Source organism: Aquarana catesbeiana, linkage group LG05 (genome assembly GCF_042186555.1).
Source record: "Aquarana catesbeiana isolate 2022-GZ linkage group LG05, ASM4218655v1, whole genome shotgun sequence".
In the NCBI taxonomy this organism is placed as follows: Eukaryota; Metazoa; Chordata; class Amphibia; order Anura; family Ranidae; genus Aquarana; species Aquarana catesbeiana.
This window is the reverse complement of record NC_133328.1, coordinates 164,988,675-165,009,283: the sequence shown is the minus strand read 5'-3', so window position 1 is coordinate 165,009,283 and position 20,609 is coordinate 164,988,675. Positions and strand designations below refer to the sequence as shown.

The 20,609-nt window shown below is 41.0% G+C and overlaps 1 protein-coding gene across 2 annotated transcripts in view; it reads right to left on the bottom strand.

Annotated features, from left to right (window-relative positions):
* Positions 1-5,000: 5,000 nt before the first annotated feature.
* Positions 5,001-20,609, bottom strand: part of POMGNT2 (protein O-linked mannose N-acetylglucosaminyltransferase 2 (beta 1,4-)) — a 35,754-nt gene continuing 20,145 nt past the window's right edge. Inside the window, exons 1-2 of one of the 2 annotated variants that reach the window (XM_073630312.1) lie at positions 16,329-16,446; positions 5,001-8,307 (exon numbers count right to left, since the gene is read on the bottom strand). In XM_073630312.1, the coding sequence (XP_073486413.1) occupies positions 6,483-8,237 (1,755 nt within the window). In that variant the 5' untranslated portion in view covers positions 8,238-8,307; positions 16,329-16,446 and the 3' untranslated portion in view covers positions 5,001-6,482. Of the gene's footprint in view, positions 8,308-16,328; positions 16,447-20,609 lie in introns of those variants that run through there. The other variant, XM_073630311.1, reaches the window with a different exon arrangement.

Genomic DNA, 20,609 nt, shown 5'->3' with positions numbered 1-20,609 from the left:
GTTAAAATGTGAACAAACCTTGATTCAATGTATTAACGGCAAGTTTCAAAAACATGGAAGTTTATTAAAAAAAACACATTTATTTTTATATAAAAGTCTGATAAACCCTTGCCCCAGATAACTCTCTTTTCTCTCTTACTGTCCTCCACATTGTGAACTCTACAAAAATTAAAAGTAGAGCTGTTGCAAATTGGGAAAAATCTGACCATGGAATAAAGTGATTTGGACCTGCTGTTTTTTTTTTACCTGATGGCCTGAAAACTACCTCAGCGAATCATAATAAAGAAATTAATGGAAAGGACAGGGATTTGAGAGTGACACCATTATTAAAGTCATGTGAGACAGACTGGTGACAAAAAATCTCATGACAGATGTCCTCCAGAGAAAGAGAGAAACCTTCAATTAATTGAAATATATTCCAAACTAATTAGGGCAATGTAACCTCATTTAAGAATGATTGTCATGAGGGAAATATGAAGGCTGTCATTTATTTTTCTGAAAATGTCTGCCGCTGACTCACTAAACCAGTGGCTAAGTATTACAGCCAAAAAGTTAGTATTGATAGAAGTAGGTCAGCAAAGGCAAGTCTTGTATAATCCCCATGCCAAGTTTAGCATAGTTAAATGTAATCTGTATCGTACTTTAAATTAAGAAGCTACTGTTTAATAGCTGTGACAATTTAAAACTAAATATGTGATACTGTATATCCTGTTATTTATACCATTTTTTTAAAATTCGTTTTTTATTCAATTTTGTAATCAAACAAAACACAACACACATACATCCCAAGTACAAATTGATAATCATAATACGTAGCAATCTAGCAAACGTTAGAAAAGTAGAAGAAAGGAAAAAAAAGAAAAAAAGAAAAAAAAACCCACAGCACCTGTTAATAAATGTTTTTTGTATAATAGTGCCAGTCCCACTCCTCCCTCTCTGAATTCTTGCCTAAGGTTAATCTATCTCCTCCCATCATAGCATACAATCAAAAGTATCCCACTATCTCTTCCATATATTCTCAAATTTCCCAGGACAGCCTCTATGTAAAAAGATTTTTTTTAAACTATAATTTCCTTTATTTTTGTTCTCCACTCGGCTCCTTGCCCTTGGGATACAAGATCCGGAATCCTAGATTCCTCTATCGTATTTTCGAAGACAGACACCAGGTCCTGTCTTCAACTCCGTCCCAAACAGATCGTTAATAATAGAGACAACCCCCTGCCAATATCGGTGGAGTTTGGGGCATCTTCATAACATATGTATTAAATTAGCCGGTCCCCACTTACATCTAGAACAAAGGGGAGTATCTCTAAGTTGCCATTTAAATCGTTTCTGCGGTGTATGATAAGACCTATGTAGGATAAATAATTGGGTTTGTTTTTGCGTGGGAGATAAGGAAACCAAGGGTACTGTTGATAGTGCCACTGCCCATTAGTCATCTGATATAGGCCCCACATCTCATACCCACTGTGTCCTTGCTGGAATATCCACCGATTCTTGAAACTTATTATAAAGTACACAATATAGTCGAGATATGAGGCCTTGCTTATCATCCCTTTTGACCAACAATGATATTAATTATATTATTCTGGATTGGTTACATTTTAATTCATAGTAGCGGACCTACTGCACCTGTATAGCATGCCTAAGTTGTAAAAATTAAAAACATCTTTGGTTTGGGATTCCATATTCATTGCTTAACCACATGCCAACCAGCCGCTGCAGTTGTACTGTGGCAGAATGGTACGGTTGGGCGAAACGACATTATGTAACGTCGCTTTGCCCTGTGGTCACTAGGGGGCGCGCATCCTGCCGGAGAAGCACTCACCCCCACTCGCCCTCGAGCCCGATGTGAGTGCCTGGCAGTCTCGATCACCGCTGGGCTCCCGCGATCGCCGCTGAGACACGGAGAACCCGGAACTGCGTGTGTAAACACAGTTTCCGGGCTCTCTGAGGGGAGAAGTGACAGATCATCTGTTCATACAGAGTATGAACACCGATCTGTTATCTTCCCTGCACAGTCCCCATCCCCCTTCAGTTAGAACACTCCCTAGGACACACTTAACCCTTTCACTGCCAGGTACATTTCCCAAAAATGTGTCAAAATTGTCCAACGTGTCCGCCATAATGTTGCAGTCACGATAAAAGTCACAGATCGCCGCCATTACTAGTAAAAAAAAAAATAAAAATGCTATAAATCTATCCCCTATTTTGTAGACGCTATAACTTTTGCACAAACCAATGAATATACGCTTATTGCGATTTTTTTTTACCAAAAATATGTAGAAGAATACATATGGGCCTAAACTGAGGAAAAAAAAAATTTTTTATATATTTTTGGGGGATATTTATTATATATCAAAAAATAAAAAATATTGCGTTTTTTTCAAAATTGTCGCTCTTTTTTTGTTTATAGCGCAAAAAATAAAAACCGCAGAGGTGATCAAATACCACCAAAAGAAAGCTCTATTTGTGGGGAAAAAAGGACGTCAATTTTGTTTGGGTACAACGTCGCACGACCGCGCACTTGTCAGTTAAAGCGACGCAGTGCCAAATCGCAAAAAGTGCTCTGGTCAGGAAGGGGGTAAAATCTTCTGGGCCTGAAGCAGTTAATTGAGTAAAGGTTTTCAACACATCATCTTGAAATAATTGCACCATATATCTCAGCCCCTTAATCATTCATAAATCAAACCCCTCTAATTTCATTAATTCTCTGTAATTGAAGTTGTTCCATATAGGAGTAAGAAGAGTATACCTAGTAACACTTGTAATGTGTTTAATATCCTGCCAGATTTGATCAAATAGTTTACCCGTTAAACTTTTATCCCGTAACTGGTTTCTTGTCTCCAGCAAAGATATTAGTGGGTATTTATCATATACCGATAGTAGCAGGCCCTGTATAGGGTCAGAGTCCGATACCATCGTCCAACCGACAAAATATTGTAACTGCAAGGCTAGGAATGAGCTTTTAACATGGGGGACAGCAAGCCCCCCTTTATCTTTAGCTAACATTAAAGTGGTCAGTTTAATACGGGGTTGTTTTTTCCGCCAGATAAGTTCTCTAAAAAAAGATTCTATCGTCTTAAACCAAAATGATGTAATCCATATAGGGGAACTGTGAAGTATATAAAGCAATTGCGGGGTCTAAATCATTTTAATAAGATTGGCTCTGCCAATCACTGTCAGTGGCAGTTTGCACCAGCTCCAACATTTATCCATAAATTTAAGCAATAATGGTTTAGGTTTCAAATCAATATAATCCTTTACATTTCGTGTTATCTCTACCCCTAATGCCCCATACACACGATCAGAAATTCCGTCAGAAAAAACTTGGACGGTTTTTCCGACGGAATTCCGCTCAAGCTTGCCTTGCATACACACGGTCACACAAAAGTTCTCTAAACTTGCGACCATCAAGAACGCGGTGACGTACAAGACTAGGAAAGTGCCGAGAAAATTAAGTTCAATGCTTCCGAGCATGCGTCAACTTGTTTCCGAGCATGCGTGATTTCTTTGCACGTCCGAATTGCATTGAGACAAATGCATTTTCGGATAGGAACTTTTTCCGACCGAAAAATAGAGAACCTGCTCTCAATCTTTTGCTGGCTGGAATTCTGCGGTCCGATGGAGCATACACATGGTCGGAATTTCTGATTAAAAGCTCACATCCGACTTTTGCTGGCAGAATTTCTGATTGTGTGTATGGGGCATCAGTATTTCACTGTGTGCTTAATTTGTAGTTGAGAGGCTTGTTCTGGTAGGGGAGTTTTCAGGTCATCTAGTGGAAGCAAAATAGATTTCTCCCAGTTGACCCAAAAACAGCCCAAATGCAGAAATGAGGCTCATGAGTTCCATTAATGACTTAGAGGTATCCCCCAAAGAGATAAGAGCATCATCTGCATATAGGGCTACTTTATCCTCTACGCCTGCAGGGTACCCAGGGTGGACTTTTGGAGTATGGAGGTAGTGGTGGCACACAAAATGGGAGGGTTGGCTCTGGGAAGACACTGTCACATAGCCTTGAATCAGCACAAAATGACAATGGGGTTGATTTACTAAAACTGGAGAGTGCAAATTTTGGTGTAGCTCTGCATAGAAACCAATCAGCTTTCAGGTTTTATTGTCAAAGCTTAATTGGACAAGCTGAAGATAGAAGCTGATTGGCTATCATGCACAGCTCCACCAGATATTGCTCTCTCCAGTTTAGTAAATCAACATAAATGTCTATTCAAACATAACAGCTGAACCAACGTTACAATTAGCAATAAAAATACTAGAAATCCTATCCCCCTTACCCTAACGTATTAAGCCGGATATACACTATACAACTTTTGTTGTTCGATTTCCTTTAGATTTACCTTCAACTATGTAGTGCAAGCGCCTGCCTGATTGCATACACGTTGAAAGTGTTTAGGTTTGACCTCATATTATATGGTTTTGGTAAATCTAAAGAAAATTGTATAGTGTGTATCCAGCTTTAGTCTGGGAAATAAGTACGATCTCCTTTATTCACATTTCATTATTTTAGATACTGTACAGGTGACCTTTGCTTCACTACTGTCACTTATTCCCATGCATGTACTGTAAGTATACCACCATTTTCTTTGTCGAAAAAGGTATTTATTTTTCTTGGAGGCATGGTCTGATTGCAGTTGTAACCTGTTTGTCTGTTGTTTTTTGTATAATACTTGAAAAACCCTACTAGATATCAGGACTAAGTATATAATTCTCATTTTTCTCCCTTCTACAGTTTAACAGATGTCTGCACTTAAAAGCACACACAATGTCAATATAACAGAAAATAAAGATCAAATTTAACAATTACATTTTATAATAAAATCTATATTAGTTGTTCTAATGCACATAACAGCATATAAAACTAACTTTTGGAAAACACACCTACAATATGACACTTGCAATGAAAATCTTTAGTTCTTAAAATATACAAAATAGTTATACAATTTAAGATTACTGTAACAAAAGAAAAAATATTCTTTAAATAGACGCAAAACATATTTATTGACCTGTCCTAGAATAACTTAGCATACAACCAGAATTTTGCATTAGCCACACTGTAACATACACTCTGTACACAATCTATATCAAAACATCTTAATAAATTATTCAATGATGTATATACACAATTTACATCAAGCACTTAGCCTTTTTATTTTTGTCATAGTGTCCAAATGCACAATTTATTATTTTAAATAGAACGAAAATTAACTAAAATCAGACATCTGAGCTGTTTACACACAACTTTAGGCAATGCACTTGTTGCCCTTTATTGTCAATTTAAATTTTTCAGGGACAGACTAATACATTGTACTGTACAGAATTTTTTTATTTTAAACATCATAATAATAAAAGCATCCTAAACAAATGTACTTTTAAAATAAGGAGGGAATACTAACATTTCCCCCTGCCTGTGCTGTCAGTAAGCTGCTCAGTTCAAAAGAAATCCTTCTTTGAAATTTGCAGGGAAACAACACTCTGGGAGTGTCAATTGCGTGGGTTCCCCATGGCTCTCACTGGTTCCTCCTGCTGTCCATGTCACTACTACTGTAGTGAGTGAAGGTCAACAAGAGGAACCAGTGATAGCTATGGAGGACCCAGGAGATCAACACAACTGGATATGTTTTCCTGAAGCCATTGGAATAAGGTTCCCACTGAAAGGGGCAGAATTTCAGCAGTGCAGAAGATAAGTATTCTTGATCTTATTTTGCAGGTACACTTGTTCAAAAGGTGATGTACGGCCAAAGCTTTTTGGTCCTACCTCTCCTATGGTTCATTCTGCACTCCTGTGACCTGTTTTAAGCCAACAGCAGGATATAACACCAGTCAGCCTGTCCAGGCCACGGAAAGAGTCTAACTTTAAAGTCGGGGATCCAACCAGATGACTAGACTGGCAGCTGGCTCTCTACTCACAGAAGACTGAGAACTGAGCGATCAGTGGTCTTTGATCGCTCAGTTCTCAGTCTTAGAAGCAGCGGGATCGATGCTACAGCCACCTAGAAATATATATGAATACTATAATTTTTTTTTAAGAACCCCATACTTCCCTTTTTAGACACCTAATCATGACAGTCACTTTAAATGGTAACCACCATTGTTTAATTCATATATATATATATATATATATATATATATATATATTTGCAAAATGTAATACTGTTCTGTTGCCAAAATAAACCCCATTTCTGCTGTCAGGGGTTTAAAATACTAAGGAGAATACAATTTAGTCTGATTACTTAGTTACTGCATTTTGCACAAAAGCAATGGCCTTTATTAAAATAAAAACCATGGCATAGGGAACTTTTAAACATACAGCATATGTAAGTCCAGGTTTTTACCATTTGGTACAGAAGTCATATTTACCAGTGCTCCGCCTGTATAGACCATGAAAGAGAGAACGCTAAATTCAGATGATAAAACCTTATTTTACAAAGTGTATACACACTGTGTTAAACATATGTTCGGTTTTATGTTTTACACACTAAAACTTCTGCAAAGGGTCCAAGGAGAGTTTTATTGAAAATGCAGCGGATCCACACTAAATATGTTGTAGATGGTTTAATGTTTTCAGAGAACGTGTGGTTCTGATAAGATAATATATAAGGCATGTATGTGTTTTCACCTTGCTCTTGGATCCATACTTCATATTTTACATCTCTGACTTTCAAATACTTGAGATTCCATGGAATCTGCCAAGACACGGACAGCTTAGTTACACTGGCACCTGATGAAGTAGCCTGACACTTGCATTCCCTTACTTTGCCAGGATACAATCCATTTGCAAACTTTTGTTTCCGAGAACCAGGCTTTGTTTTAACAACACCTCTTATGACTTTGATAAGTGATGAAACATCTACTTTTGTGTCCTGGTAGATACGGAAAAGCCACTCAGGATTACGGCAACAGAGGTGACGTGGAACTTCTTTACTCTTTGTTATTCGTTCCTGCTCAACAACACCCAGGTGTGCAATACCACCTTGTTCCCAAGACCTTTCAGGATAAGTGACCGTATTCTTCTCTTCTGTGTTCTGCCAAGCAGCATACTGGAGTTCCATGCCTGGAAGGGTTGCTAGAGTTTTGTATGGTGTGTAATGATCTGGGTTTATGGCATAGGGAAAAAGCTCTACTACAGCTGCACCTCTTGGCAGAAAAAGGGACATAACTAACTGTGCTCCATGCATACTCACAAGCATAGATGCATTACTGATCAAACGCACAATTTCAGCAAATGAATTGTCTTCTAGAGAAACTGTTATTGTTCTCATTTGAAATTCCTGAGCTAAAGCAAGGAGCAATTCAGCCTCGTTTACAATAAGTCTATTAATTGATCGAGTGAACAGTACTATGTAATCTTCTGTCGTACTCTGATCGGAACTTATGTTTAGCTTTCCCAATATGAATTTTGCAAAGTGTCTTATTTCATTGCCGGAGACCAACATGTTTGCCTTTGGACCCTGCGGTTGGACAAAGCCATACTGATACCATGTTGTGATTTTTGTTAGTCCCACATAAGCTTTAGTAAAGCAGAGGAGCCTACCTAAAGTCTTCAACTGCTCTTTCAACAAAGGCTGTTTGTTGCTCATAAACTTGTAGAGGTCAAAGTGTGAGCCTTCACCCCATCCTTCCATAAAAAAGAGTCGAGAGTCCAGGTCTAGGTCTGGAAACTGCTGCATGGTGTAGAATATTGGTAGCAAGTCATCATGAAAGACATGCATTAGGTTGTCTGGATTAAATCTATTCATTATGAGCGCAACGTCTGGCACAAAGACAGGCTTGGGCATAAATTTTAGGGCAGCAGCTGGAAGCTCTACAAAGTTGAAATATTGGGTATTGTGATCATCTACAGAAGACAAGTCTAAAAGAGCAGGTTGGAAGCGCCTAGCTCCTAGGTTTGGTAGCATAATCGATGAGTTGCTATGGAAAAAGACAAACTCTTCAGCTTCGGTGGAGAAACAAAGTGACTCGAAGCGACACACGCGGTCTGTATGCATCCTCCCAGTACAAACCATTTTAGTGCCATCTTCCACAAGTGCATATAAAGCTGCATGATAGTCAATGCGTACTTGTGACAGCTCCTGGGACTGACGGGTGAGGTCCAACTCCTCCTCAATAATAGAAAACTGCTCCCAAAGCTTGACATGTTTCCACAACACTGCTGCCAGGATGGATACAAGCAAAGCATTAAACACTGCAGATATGTTCATTCTGTAGAAATACCACATTGAGATATCCAAAAAACAGCCTAGCAACAGTGACTGTCATTATTCAGGAAGCTTAACATTGTAAATAGACCTAGGGGAGAAGAGAAAAAAAGAGTTCAGATTATCAAAGATTCCATATAATACCATGTCAGTGTTTTCAAACAATACATAAATGCTATAATGTACTGTATATGAGCTTAAAAAGAAGTGTATAGACGTTTTCAATGCTTTTTAGATGTGTGTGTGTGTGTGAAGGTCATTTCTCAGTAGGTTTCTGTAAAGAGGAACTAAAGGAACCAAAAATCCCTCCAGTGCACCAGTGCGTACAAAGTGTATTAACATGTCTCATCCCATTACATGTCCCAAAATTAATCACTTGCCTACTGGGCACTTTTACCCCCTTCCTGCCCACGTCAATTTTTAGCTTTTAGTGCTGTCGCACTTTGAATGACAACTGCGCGGTCATGCAGCACTGTACCCATATGATATTTTTATAATTTTTTTTTCCACAAAAATAGAGCTTTCTTTTGGTTGTATTTAACCACTGGATTTTCTCCTTAACTGATGTGCGCTTATGAGGCTGCACTGATGAGCACTAATAGGCTGCACTGATGGGCACTGATGAGGCAGCACTGTTGGCCACTAATAGGCAGAACTGATAGGCGGCACTGTTGGGGCTGCACTGATCATCAGGAAACTGACGATAAGTGCCCTGATTATCAGTGCATATGTCCCCCTTCACACTAACACTAATCAAGTGTGTCTACATCGCGATCAGCTGTGATTGGACACAGCTGATTACGTGGTAAAGAGCTGCTGATTGGCTCTTTACTCCAGAGGACACAGTGATTAAAAAGCGCACCGCCCGCGCTCCACAGCAGGCGCAACCACGGGAGGATGTCATATGATCCCTTCCCAGAACTAGCCAAAAGCGCTGTAGCCATCATTTTGCTATATAGCACAGTTGCCAAATTGTTAAAGTGGTTGTAAACCTCAGACATGAAATATGAACAAAGCATGTCCCTCTATAGTGTGTGCTTGTCTCAATTATGGGCACCAAATGTAATTTCTGTCTGCTGCTTCATTCCTCTGCTATCAGCATGAATCTCTTTTAACAAGTTTTCCTGACACCAAGAGAAAAATGGTGACAGGGGAGAGAGCTCCAGCTGATTGATAGCCTCGGCTCTCTTCCTCTGTAAGGGGGGGGGGGGGGGGTCTCTTGTCTCCAATCAGCTCTCAGAGCTCTCTTCACTGAGCACTGCAGAGTGCAACTTCAGCTCTTCGTTCCCTTCCCTTTTTTCTGAACTCTCAGACAAGCTTTATAATTGAGCACTTTGAATTGATCAAAAGAAAAGAAGACTGCATATAGACAGATATAACTTATGTAGAAGGATTTGTTTAGTCTCTGTGTATCACCTGAGGCCAGTCACTTTACTGAGTATATGTAAGGGTTTACAACCACTTTAGGCAGATTGTATGGCATTTCCCTTCATTGGGATAGGAGATGGAATAAGATATGTAGATACCTGTTCTAAGAAGGCTCTAGTGTGCTACATACGAAGATTTAAATGTGATCATCTTAAATATAATTTTCTCAATTTGTGTTATATGTACATGAGGCAACGTTTTTGTCTATTACATATGCATGCTCTACTTCATGCTTTGCAGTCCTACACAATGGTTGTGCATTACTGTTCGTTCTCCCAATGTAAGTCTATGAAATGGCCAACCAATTGAAAATAAGGCACTCCCAATGTGCTTATACCTTATCTCAGGTGATAAGCTATAACTGCTTATACTGAAGCTTTCCTTACGCCCACTCCCTCTTGCCAGTCTATGGGCCTGTGTCAATGGCATCAGTTTAACATGCTTCTGGCTTGATTCAAAAACTACTTGTGACTCATAAGGTATATAAGGATAGACCATACAACATTGCAGATTGGGATTGAGGAAGGAGAGGGGGGAATCTCCCCTCGAAACGTGTCAGCCTTCGCTGAGGATCTTCTAATGGTGGTGACTCGTTCAGTGGACCATGTGGTCTAGGACAGTTGGACATTGATGAGCTTGACTTTTTTTTTTGCTGTTTTTGCAAGTACACATCTGTTTTACTATTTTAATAAAATGTATTATTAAAGTAATGGACAAGCCTTGTGCGCCCTCTGTTTTTGTTTTGTAGTGCATCATTCAGAGTCTGACAGGTGCATTTCACCTATTTCAAGCAGGTTTATATTCCCATAGGCTTGTATGAGGATTCAACACCTGTCTGGCATGAACAAAAAGCCCATCGACACAACCCCTTATATTCCCATGTTCCCTAGCCCCACACAGTCATCACACTGGAGTTTGGAAGCCTACTTTCCCAACCCCTATGTCCATAAAGACTGTCCATATATCATTTGCAGCAATATTATGAATTGAGCTAGTTTATTTTTCTGATAGGATAGGGAGGGATTACATCTTCTATCATGTTTTTATTTCTCTCTATGTCCATGCTGAGATTCACCCTCTTCATTTGAGCTGTTGACGATTGTCACCAGGGTGGATTCAATTTAAATCACTAGTAAAAAGACTTGATTTAAATCATAGTTTTTAAAGAGCAACTGTCACCTCTGTCCCGCAGCGGCTCCTCCTCTGCCCCGCTGTTGACTCACTGACAGTCCTATTCATTTTAATGGGAGGGCTGGTGATGCGGCAGTGACACAACAAGGCGAGGGATGTGGCGGAAGCAGGTGAGTGGATGCCCGCTAACAGGCGCTGTCATGATGGATCTGAAATGACAGGTGCTCTTTAAATGTAAGGACTTATTCTTGCTGGTAGTTAGAATCTTTAATATTTGCAAACAAAATGAAGGTTTCCTATTTAGAATAATAAGTTGTCAGGTTAGTAAAACAGCGATATCAGAACCGATTCAATCATACAGTTTGTAGTGTACATAGATTTGCAAAACAATGGGATAAAGGAATATTCATGAACTTTGTTTTATCTCATGGTTACTGTAACATTGTGTGAATGCATCAATGCAGTTCATGTTATCTCAGCTTGCAGAGCTTGGATTAATGAGTTTACCAAAAAATGTAAATATTGCAGAATATACAGCCTCATGCTACATAACTAAGCTCCAATTCATGCTGAATAAACTAAATGATTATTGTATCCTAATTAGAAAACTATCTTTAGATAGATTTTTACTCCTAAAGCATTTTATTAAAATAAATTTGATTAAAAAAAAAAAAAAATCACTGATTTTTATCCACCCTGATTGTCCACTTGTAGGTCAAACTTGTTCACTTTTTCTGGTCAAAACGGTCTAGGGACTCATTCACACGGGTGTACTTATTAGTACATCTGTGCGTAGGGCTGTCTTTGCCCGCACGGAATGCGCAGGTGTTTCATGCATTTGTGTGCAGGCAGTCACATTCATCTCTATTGGGACGCAGCAGCTGCATGGACACCGTCATGGAGGCCTAAGCAGGGCTTATTTCTAACTTCATGATATGTCTCTGGGATAAGAAATGAGTGGATATCTCCCCAACAGGACAAAAAAGACAGTTGTTGCTTTAGTCCCTTTTTGTTACTTGAATCGCTCAAAGTGTAACCAAACTCAAAATTTACATGTAACCTTGCACCAACACTCAGCCTAGGTTTACACATATGCGATCTCAGACATCGCATGTCATTCGAACCCGCACCACAGGTGCCGATCACATGCGATGTCTGTGCGATGCGAGTTCAGCCTTACAGTTGTAGGGCTGAACGCGCAGAAAAAAAGTGCAGGGACTTTTTTCCCTCGCACTAAAATCGTATTGCATGGGTGTTCTCACCTATGCGATCCAATTCCTGTGTGCGTTCACAGTTCACACTGCGATCTGTGAACCAATCTGGGGGTGTCATTAAAAATGTATTGACATCCACAGCGGTTCGCAGAGGGCAGTGTGAACTGCCTGTGTGAGAGATGTGATGCGGGAGCTGGCGCTGTAATCGCACTGTTTCATCGCACAAGTGTGAACCTAGGCTTAAAGTAGAACTAGAGGTAAAACCTTTTTCATTTTGGATAGAGCAAGGGAGGGTTATAACCACAGATGTCAGATTTTTTTTTGTCATCTGAGTCCCATGGCAGAGATTTCGCTTCACTTCCTGTCCCATAGCCAAGCAGGAAGTGAGAGGAAATCCCTGCAAATTAAGGGAATTCCTTGGGGACCCCCAGGTCACCAGAACTAGTGTCCCTATTGGAAGATTTCTCCTCTATTACTTTTCTGGGGACAACCCAAAATTTGGGATTTTATTTTACTTGTCAATGATAATGATACATAGGACTAATAGAGAGGGTGAATCTCCTTAATGGGTGAATCTCCTTAATTGCCTTTAGTTATACTTTAAAGGATATCTCTCCCAAAAAAACAAAAAATAAATATCTTGCAACTTACCTGCCCTTAGATGTGGTAGCTGCCTTCAGTCTGATTTTTTGGGCTTAGTTTTTTTTATTTGACCTGGTCATTCCACCAGTAACACATTTCCTGTCCCTGGGTGGCTATGCTCAATCCTCCACTGTATGTATGAAGCGAGCCATAGTTGTCACCCAGCCTGCTCTCCTGATTTAGACCACATATAGGTCTTCCTCTATTTATCTCTATTACAATGTTGGAGAGGAATTACAGAAGATAGCTTGAAAGAGAGATATAATTGTTTGTGCTTTCGGTTCAGGTCACCGGAAGTGACAAGGACGCTGCATTTCTGGAAAATCAACAGATATTTTTGGTACTTTCTAAAAATGCTTTAGCCTGAAATGTGAAAACGAATGCAGCCATCAAACCTAAAGACTGCTAAGGTGCAATATTACATTTTTGTTCTTGTGTTGAGATATCCTTGAAGTGTTGGTGGGGTTTTACATGTAAAATTTAGAGTTTAGTTTGATTTTGGGATTCAGGCAAAAAAGGGCTAAGTGAACCTCAATTCACACCTGAGCAGAGCATATTTCTGGTAATTTTGAATAATTTTCTTTTTGCGGGGGGTGGGGGGGATTTGTAAAGAGTTTTACAAGCTTTGTGAAAGTGTTTTGCTCATGTATCAAGCTTTAGGTGTTTATGTCCTGGGCTTGGCAAGGGAAGGCAAGCAGATCTGGAGGAGAAGAGGAGTTTTTCAGGCCCAGAAAGGTGTGTGATGTGCCTTTATAGGTGTTCTCGTTGATGTCTATGGGACCAAAATTACCAGAGTGCTGTACAGAGTATTCATGTACTACTTTGGGTGTAGGGTGTTTCAGGGCTCGACAAACCCCAGGTGCCAGGTCCCCGCAGCGACTATAAATCATGTCCTGGCACCTGGGCCTTTGTCAGTCCATTCAGTGTTGCAGGGATGCACAATATATATAGCAAGACGACGGAGACATGCAATTCCGGGCGCCGGGCAGGTCGTTTTTGTTTGCGGGCAAGCAGTGGGGCTCACTTGTCAGGTGGAAGCATTGGGTGCCTCTGCTGCCGCCTGATTGCTTCCATACATGTGGGTAAAGCATGCGCCCCCCGCTATGTATCCCGGGCTCCGCTTGACCACCTGCAGGACTGGCATAGTGGGCACCGCAGGGTAAAGAGGAGGGAGGAGAGTACACACACGTCCGCTCTCCTTCCCATCTTATTCCTGACCCTGAAGGGACGTGTTTGACGTCACTTCCGGGTCCCCGTTGATATTTTCCCAAACCAGCATGGCCGGGAAAGAATGTGATGCAGTGTGATGTGCACTATATTACATTCAGTGAAGCACAGGGGAGACATGCAGGGTCTTTTAGACCCTGCTTATCTCATTAAAGAGAACCTGTCACCAAAAAATCATCACATAGGGGACTTTTTGTCCATTATGTGATTAAAAAAAAAAAAGTTAAGTAAAAATACAATTTTTTTTTTAATTGTAAAAAAAATGAGTTACACCCAAGCTCATAAAACCCCCCACCCATATATATATATATATATATATATATACACACACGTACAAACATAAACGCACGGGTTGGGGCACATATGCATAAAAATATTGGTTGCAATACATGTTACATATCGCTGCGTACGTAATCTATTGATCAACTTCAGTACAACCAACCTGTCTGGGTTTTTTTTTGTACAATTACTGCTGCCGCCTATAGCTGCCAGCAGTGATCATTGTATTCTGACGGCTAAGAAACCTCCCACTGTCAGAACACAATAGCGCAACAGGAGGGATTTCCTCATCAACACTGACTGTGTTAATAAGGAATAAAGCGATTCCTTCAATCACGGATTGAAGGAAAGAAAATTGCATATTGCATGGCCACTCCAAGATTTCTGTAAATGTGCAAAAAAAATGTATGTCATGCTTGCGGTGCCATTCATGGTTAACCACTTGCCAACTGCCCTATAGCAGTTTTACTACTACAGGGCGGCCGCTGTGCACAGGATCACGTACATATATGTGATCCGGCACTTCCAGGTAGGGGTGCGAATGCGTGCTGCCGGCTGGCACGCTCCTGTTGTGATTATACACAGCAGGAGCCAAGCAGCGGGTACGGCGGACTCGATGTCTGCCGGCACCCGCTGATCCTCAGCCAGAGAGAACTGCAATTTTCCTATGTAAACAAAGCAGATTGCCGCTTGGTCGGGAGGGAAGGCATGGATCCTGTGTCTGCAAAGCAGGGACATTGATCCATGCCTTCCCATAGTAAAAGCACCCCCCACACACTAAAAAAAAAAAAAACACTGGCTAGGCACACAGTTAACCCTTTGATCATCCCTGATTTTAACCCTTTCCCAGCCAGTGTCATTAGTACAGTGACAGTGCATATTTTTTAGCACTGATCACTGTATTAGCGTCTCTGGTACCCAAAAATTGTCACTAATGTCCCTTTCACACTTGTGCGACTTTGGACATCAGCGTCACATGACAAGTCGTACCCCATGATAACCATTCATATCTGTGCAACTTCAAGTCGCACCAAATTTAAAAGTAGTCCCTGTACTACTTTGGTCCGACTTTGATGCAAGTTGAGGTCCCATAGACCTCAAGTTTACACAGGCATTCCCTGAAATCGCAGCCAATTCGCAGCAGTGTGAAAGGGGCCTTAGTATCTGACTGTCCGCCGCAATATTGCAGTCCCGTTTTAAGTCGCCGATCGCCGCCATTACTAGTAAAAAAAATTTAAATTCCATAAACATATCCCATAGTTTGTAGACGCTTTAACTTTTGTGCAAACCAATCAATATACGCTTATTGAGAATTTTTTTTACCGAAAATATGGAGCAGAATACATACTAATTGTGCTGTCCTCCCCTCTACATTGTAAAGCGCTGTGTAAACTGTTGGCGCTTTATAAATCATGTATAATAATAATAATAATGGCCTAAATTTATGAAGAAATTCGATTTTTTTACTGGATGTGTTTTATAGCAGAAAGTAAAACTTTTTTTTTTTTTTTCCAAAACCGTCAGAATTTGTTTAACGCGCAAAAATTAAAAAACCACAGAGATGATCAAATACCACCAAAAGAAAGCTCTATTTGTGGGAAAAGTATTAAACATTTTGAATTGGGTAAAGCGTCACACGGCCGCACAATTGTCAGTTAAGGTAATGCAGTGGCGTATCACAAAAAGGGTCATGAAGGGGGGGGGGGGTAAACCATCCAGGGCTGAAGTGGTTAATGGCACCCAAGACGTGGCCAGCAGACGAGCATACACCAAAACAGGCCGTTCAAAACCGTCCAGAAAAGGTACATGCGCTTATTTGTTGCACGTAGCAAAGCTCATTCAAATGAATGGACTGCAGAATGAAAACATGCAAAAATAAAACAACCCAGGACGCCTGGATGTGACTACAGACAACACTACATGCAATTTATTTCTGTACACAATTCACTAACATCTACAAAATGACAGGTCCCCTTCACTCAGCTGCAACATCAGTGCTCTGGAACAACATGAGCCAGCATGTAGCAGGGCATCATGGGACTTGTAGTTCCACAAACACTTGGCGTCCCACAGGCTGAAAACACATTAGACGATACAGTTCTACATGGCATGCATAGAAGACATGCTGCACATTGCACAGCACTCAGCAGACTCGGATCCCCGCACTCTACCGAGGAGGAAATCATCTTACTTGTCTCCATAGAACACAACCACCGGCTCTGAGCCTGCAGCATGGACAGCATACACGGCCCCGCCCACACAGGAGGCTGGTCACATGACGGTGATGTCACCGCAGGTCCTTCAGCTCTGTACAGTAGTGGGGGGTCAGTGTGAGGGGGGGTCAGTGTGACTGTTCTGAGGAAACCTCCATCTAGGGAAGGGGAATGGAGGCACATCTAAGGAAGGGCACATGGACGGAAGGCAGTGTCTGTCTGCCAGTGCCAGTCCATTTCATAAGCAGTACCAACCTACACACAGATCCTTTCTGTGGAAAAACACAAAGTGTGTGAGATGATAACAAAGCACACCTCGAGATCAGAGAACTCCCTATGACTTTATACATTCAATCGTTTTTTTTATTTGTTATCCACTTAACCTCTGGAAGATTCACCCCCTTCATGACCAGGCCATTCTTTTGCGATACGGCACTGCGATACTTTACCTGACAATTGCGCGGTCGTACAATGATGTACATAAATGAACTTTATGTCCTTTTTCTCCGCAAATAGAGATTTCTTTTGGTGGTATTTAATCAACACTGGGTTTTTAATTTGTTTGCGCTATAAGCAAAAAAGACCAACAATTTTGCCCAAAAAACCCCCAAAACAATTTTTTTTTAACTTTCTGGCAGAAAACATCCAATAAAAAAAATTGAAAAAAAAGTCTAATTTCTTCATCAATATGTATTCTGCTACATATTTTTAGTAAAAAGAATCCCTATATGAGTATATTGATTGGTTTGCACAAAAGTTATCGCGTCTACAAACTATGGGATACATACTGGAGTATTTATTTCTTTTTTTATACTAGTAATGGTGGTGATCAGCCACTTATAGTGGGACTGCGATATTGCGAATCTGACACTAAGGGCTTGTTCACATTTGACTAACTTTCTAAAGCTTAACAAATGCTCCTATAGGGTTAGTATGGGCATTAGACTGGCATCAATGAGGTTTAGTATGGGCAATAGACTGGCATCAATGAGGTTTAGTATGGGCAATAGACTGGCATCAATGAGGTTTAGTATGGGCGTGTGGGGCACCTGCAAATTGGATCAATTTGAGCTTTGCACAGTGCACTTAAGCACTTTTAATATAATTCCAGTATTTGGATCTATTTAGATTTCCACGGACTTATTTGCTTTAATAATTTTTATTACTATATAAATGCACATTGTCACTTTATTATTTGGCTATTAAGCACGTGTCGTTTTATATATTTTTCTTCATATATTTTATACATTATTATTACCATGGTGTAGAGGATACATTTTTACCAGTTCAGAGGCTTTTTGCTTATACCTTTGATAGCGCAGCGTTTTTAATGCAATTTTATGAGACTGGCGTCAATGAGGTTTATAAAGGGCATTAGACTGACGTCGAAGTTTAGTATGGGCATGAGACTGGCGTCAATGAACTTTAGTATGGGCATGAGACTAGCATTAATGAGGTTTAGTATGGGCATGAGACTAGCATTAATGAGGTTTAGTATGGGCATGAGACTAGCATTAATGAGGTTTAGTATGGGTATTAGACTGACATCAATGAGGTTCAGTATGGGCACCAGACTGGCGTCAATGAGGTTTAGTATGGGCATTAGACTGGCATCAATGAGGTTTAGTATGAGCATCAGACTGGCATCAATGAGAATTAGTATGGGCATTAGACTGGCGTCAGTGAGGTTTAGTATGGGCATTAGACTTACGTCAATGAGCTTTAGTATGGGCATGAGACTGGCTTCAATGAGGTTTAGTATGGGCATGAGACTGGCGTCAATGAGGTTTAGTATGGGCATGAGACTGGCATCAGTGAAGTTTAGTATGGGCATTAGGCTGGCGTCAGTGAGGTTTAGTATGGGCATTAGACTGGCATCAATGAGGTTTAGTATGGGCATTAGACTGGCATCAATGAGGTTTAGTATGGGCATCAGACTGGCATCAATGAGGTTTAGTATGGGCATTAAACTGGCGTCAGTGAGGTTTAGTATGGGCATTAGACTTGCATTAATGAGCTTTAGAATGGGCATGAGACTAGTGTCAATGAGGTTTAGTATGGGCATGAGACTGGCGCCAATGAGGTTTAATATGGGCATGAGACTGGCGTCAATGAGCTTTAGTATGGGCATGAGACTGGCGTCAATGAGGTTTAGTATGGGCATGAGACTGGCAATTTACAAGCCTTAATGATTAGTTAAAAAACGCTCCCCAAACGCCATAGGCGCATTTTTGAAGCATTTGATGAGCGTTAAGGTGAGTTAAAACTGCTCCACTATGGAAAGTGACATTACAGGAAATAAACTAATTTAATATCCCCGCAACTGCACTGCAAACACCTGCCAGAGTGTTTGCGAAGCGTTACAATAGAATTGAATGAGAGGCATTGAAAGCCTTCTGACTCGACATGAGACTTCATTTTTGAAGTGAAGCAACACTAACGTTTTTCACGCCCCTCAAACGCCTGCTTTTAATGCCATTATGAACTTAGCCTTACTGACACTTTGTAGGAACCAGTGACACTAATAAAGTGATCAGCGCTAATAATATTCACTGTCACTGTACCAATGACACTGACTGGGAAGGGTTAACTGTGTGCCTAAGAGCCCTTTCACACTGGGGCAGCGTCGGCGGTAAAATGCCGCTATTATTAGCGGCGTTTTACCGTCGGTATGCGGCCGCTAGCGGGGCGGTTTTACCCCCCGCTAGCGGCCGAGAAAGGGTTAAATACCACCGCAAAGCGCCTCTGCAGAGGCGCTTTGCCGGCGGTATAGCCGCGCCGTCCCATTGATTTCAATGGGCAGGAGCGGTAAAGGAGCGGTATACACACCGCTCCGAAGATGCTGCTGGCAGGACATTTTTTACCGTCCTGCCAGCGCACCGCTCCAGTGTGAAAGCAGCGGCACTTTCGGGTCGGTTTGCAGGCGCTATTATTAGCGCAATAGCGCCTGCAAACCGCCCAAGTGTGAAAGGGCTCTAACCAGTGTTTGTGTGTGTGTACTGTGAGGTGTTTTTACTAAGGGATGTGGTGGATTTTATTCTCTGCTTTGCAGGGAAACAAAATCCACCACTTCCCTGCTGACAGGATGGAGCTCTGCATTGTTTATGTATGCACTGTGTCTTTCCTTGACAATCAGTGGGTGCTGGCGGTCATCCATTGGCCAACACTCGCTGATCGGCTTCTGCTGTGACTAATCACATCAGAAGCAGTGTGCATGCACGCCCCCTATGCGGAAGTGCAGAATCACGTATACAGGTGCATCTCATAAAATTTGAATATTTTATTCATTTATTTCAGTAGTTCAATTCAAAAAGTGAAACTCATGTATTTTTAGGGCTGTTACTGATTACAATTTTCGTGTTCAATTAATCTTTTTTTTTTAATCGATTAATCGACTAATTTCGATTAATTATAACGCACATACAGATCCAACTACTTTTAGCTGATCTCCTTGCATTGCAACTCTGCATTAGTCAGTGGTAAATGTGGTATACACTATATACAATCACCCAACACTAGTTAGTTTCCACAATCCATGACAACACTTTTTAAAAAAAAATTTTTTTTAATTTTAAGGAGTCTTTTAATGTTAAATTTGTTTTTAGGGTGGACCTCCACTTTAACAAGACATTTTCAAACTTGCAGCTCAATTGCTTGCTATCCGGGTAATGCCTCCAATGGGTATACCAGTCCTGTTGACAACCATCTAAAATGGGAATGCCATTTCGCTTCCCGTTGTGTCTCTGGGACAGGAAGTGAAATGAAAGCTCCACACTGGGATGCACAAGGCAAAGCCTTAACCAAGAGGTGTTTTCTCTCTGCATGACCTAATCTAAAACTAAAATACAGATACAGATTCCTCCTCCACAATTGACCTGTCCAGTACAGACAACACACTCACCTTCATAATGCCTTCCAATGTTTGTTTATTCCCAGCAAGGGTCACGTATCATCAGCATGGGGCAGGGTTTCTCAACTCCAGTCCTCAAGGCGCCCCAACAGGTCATGTTTTCAGGCTTTCCATTAGTGTGCACAGGTGATTTGATCAGTTTCACTGCCTTAGTAATTACCACAGCTGTTTCATCTGAAGGAAATCATGAAAACATGACCTGTTGGGGCGCCTTGAGGACTGGAGTTGAGAAACACTGGCATGGGGCGTGTCCGGCCAATCACAAAACCGGCTTGCAGCCACACCTCTGCAATTCGCGGACACGCCCACTCAGTCAAAGCTTTTCAGGCCATGATTGGATCGGTCAGGC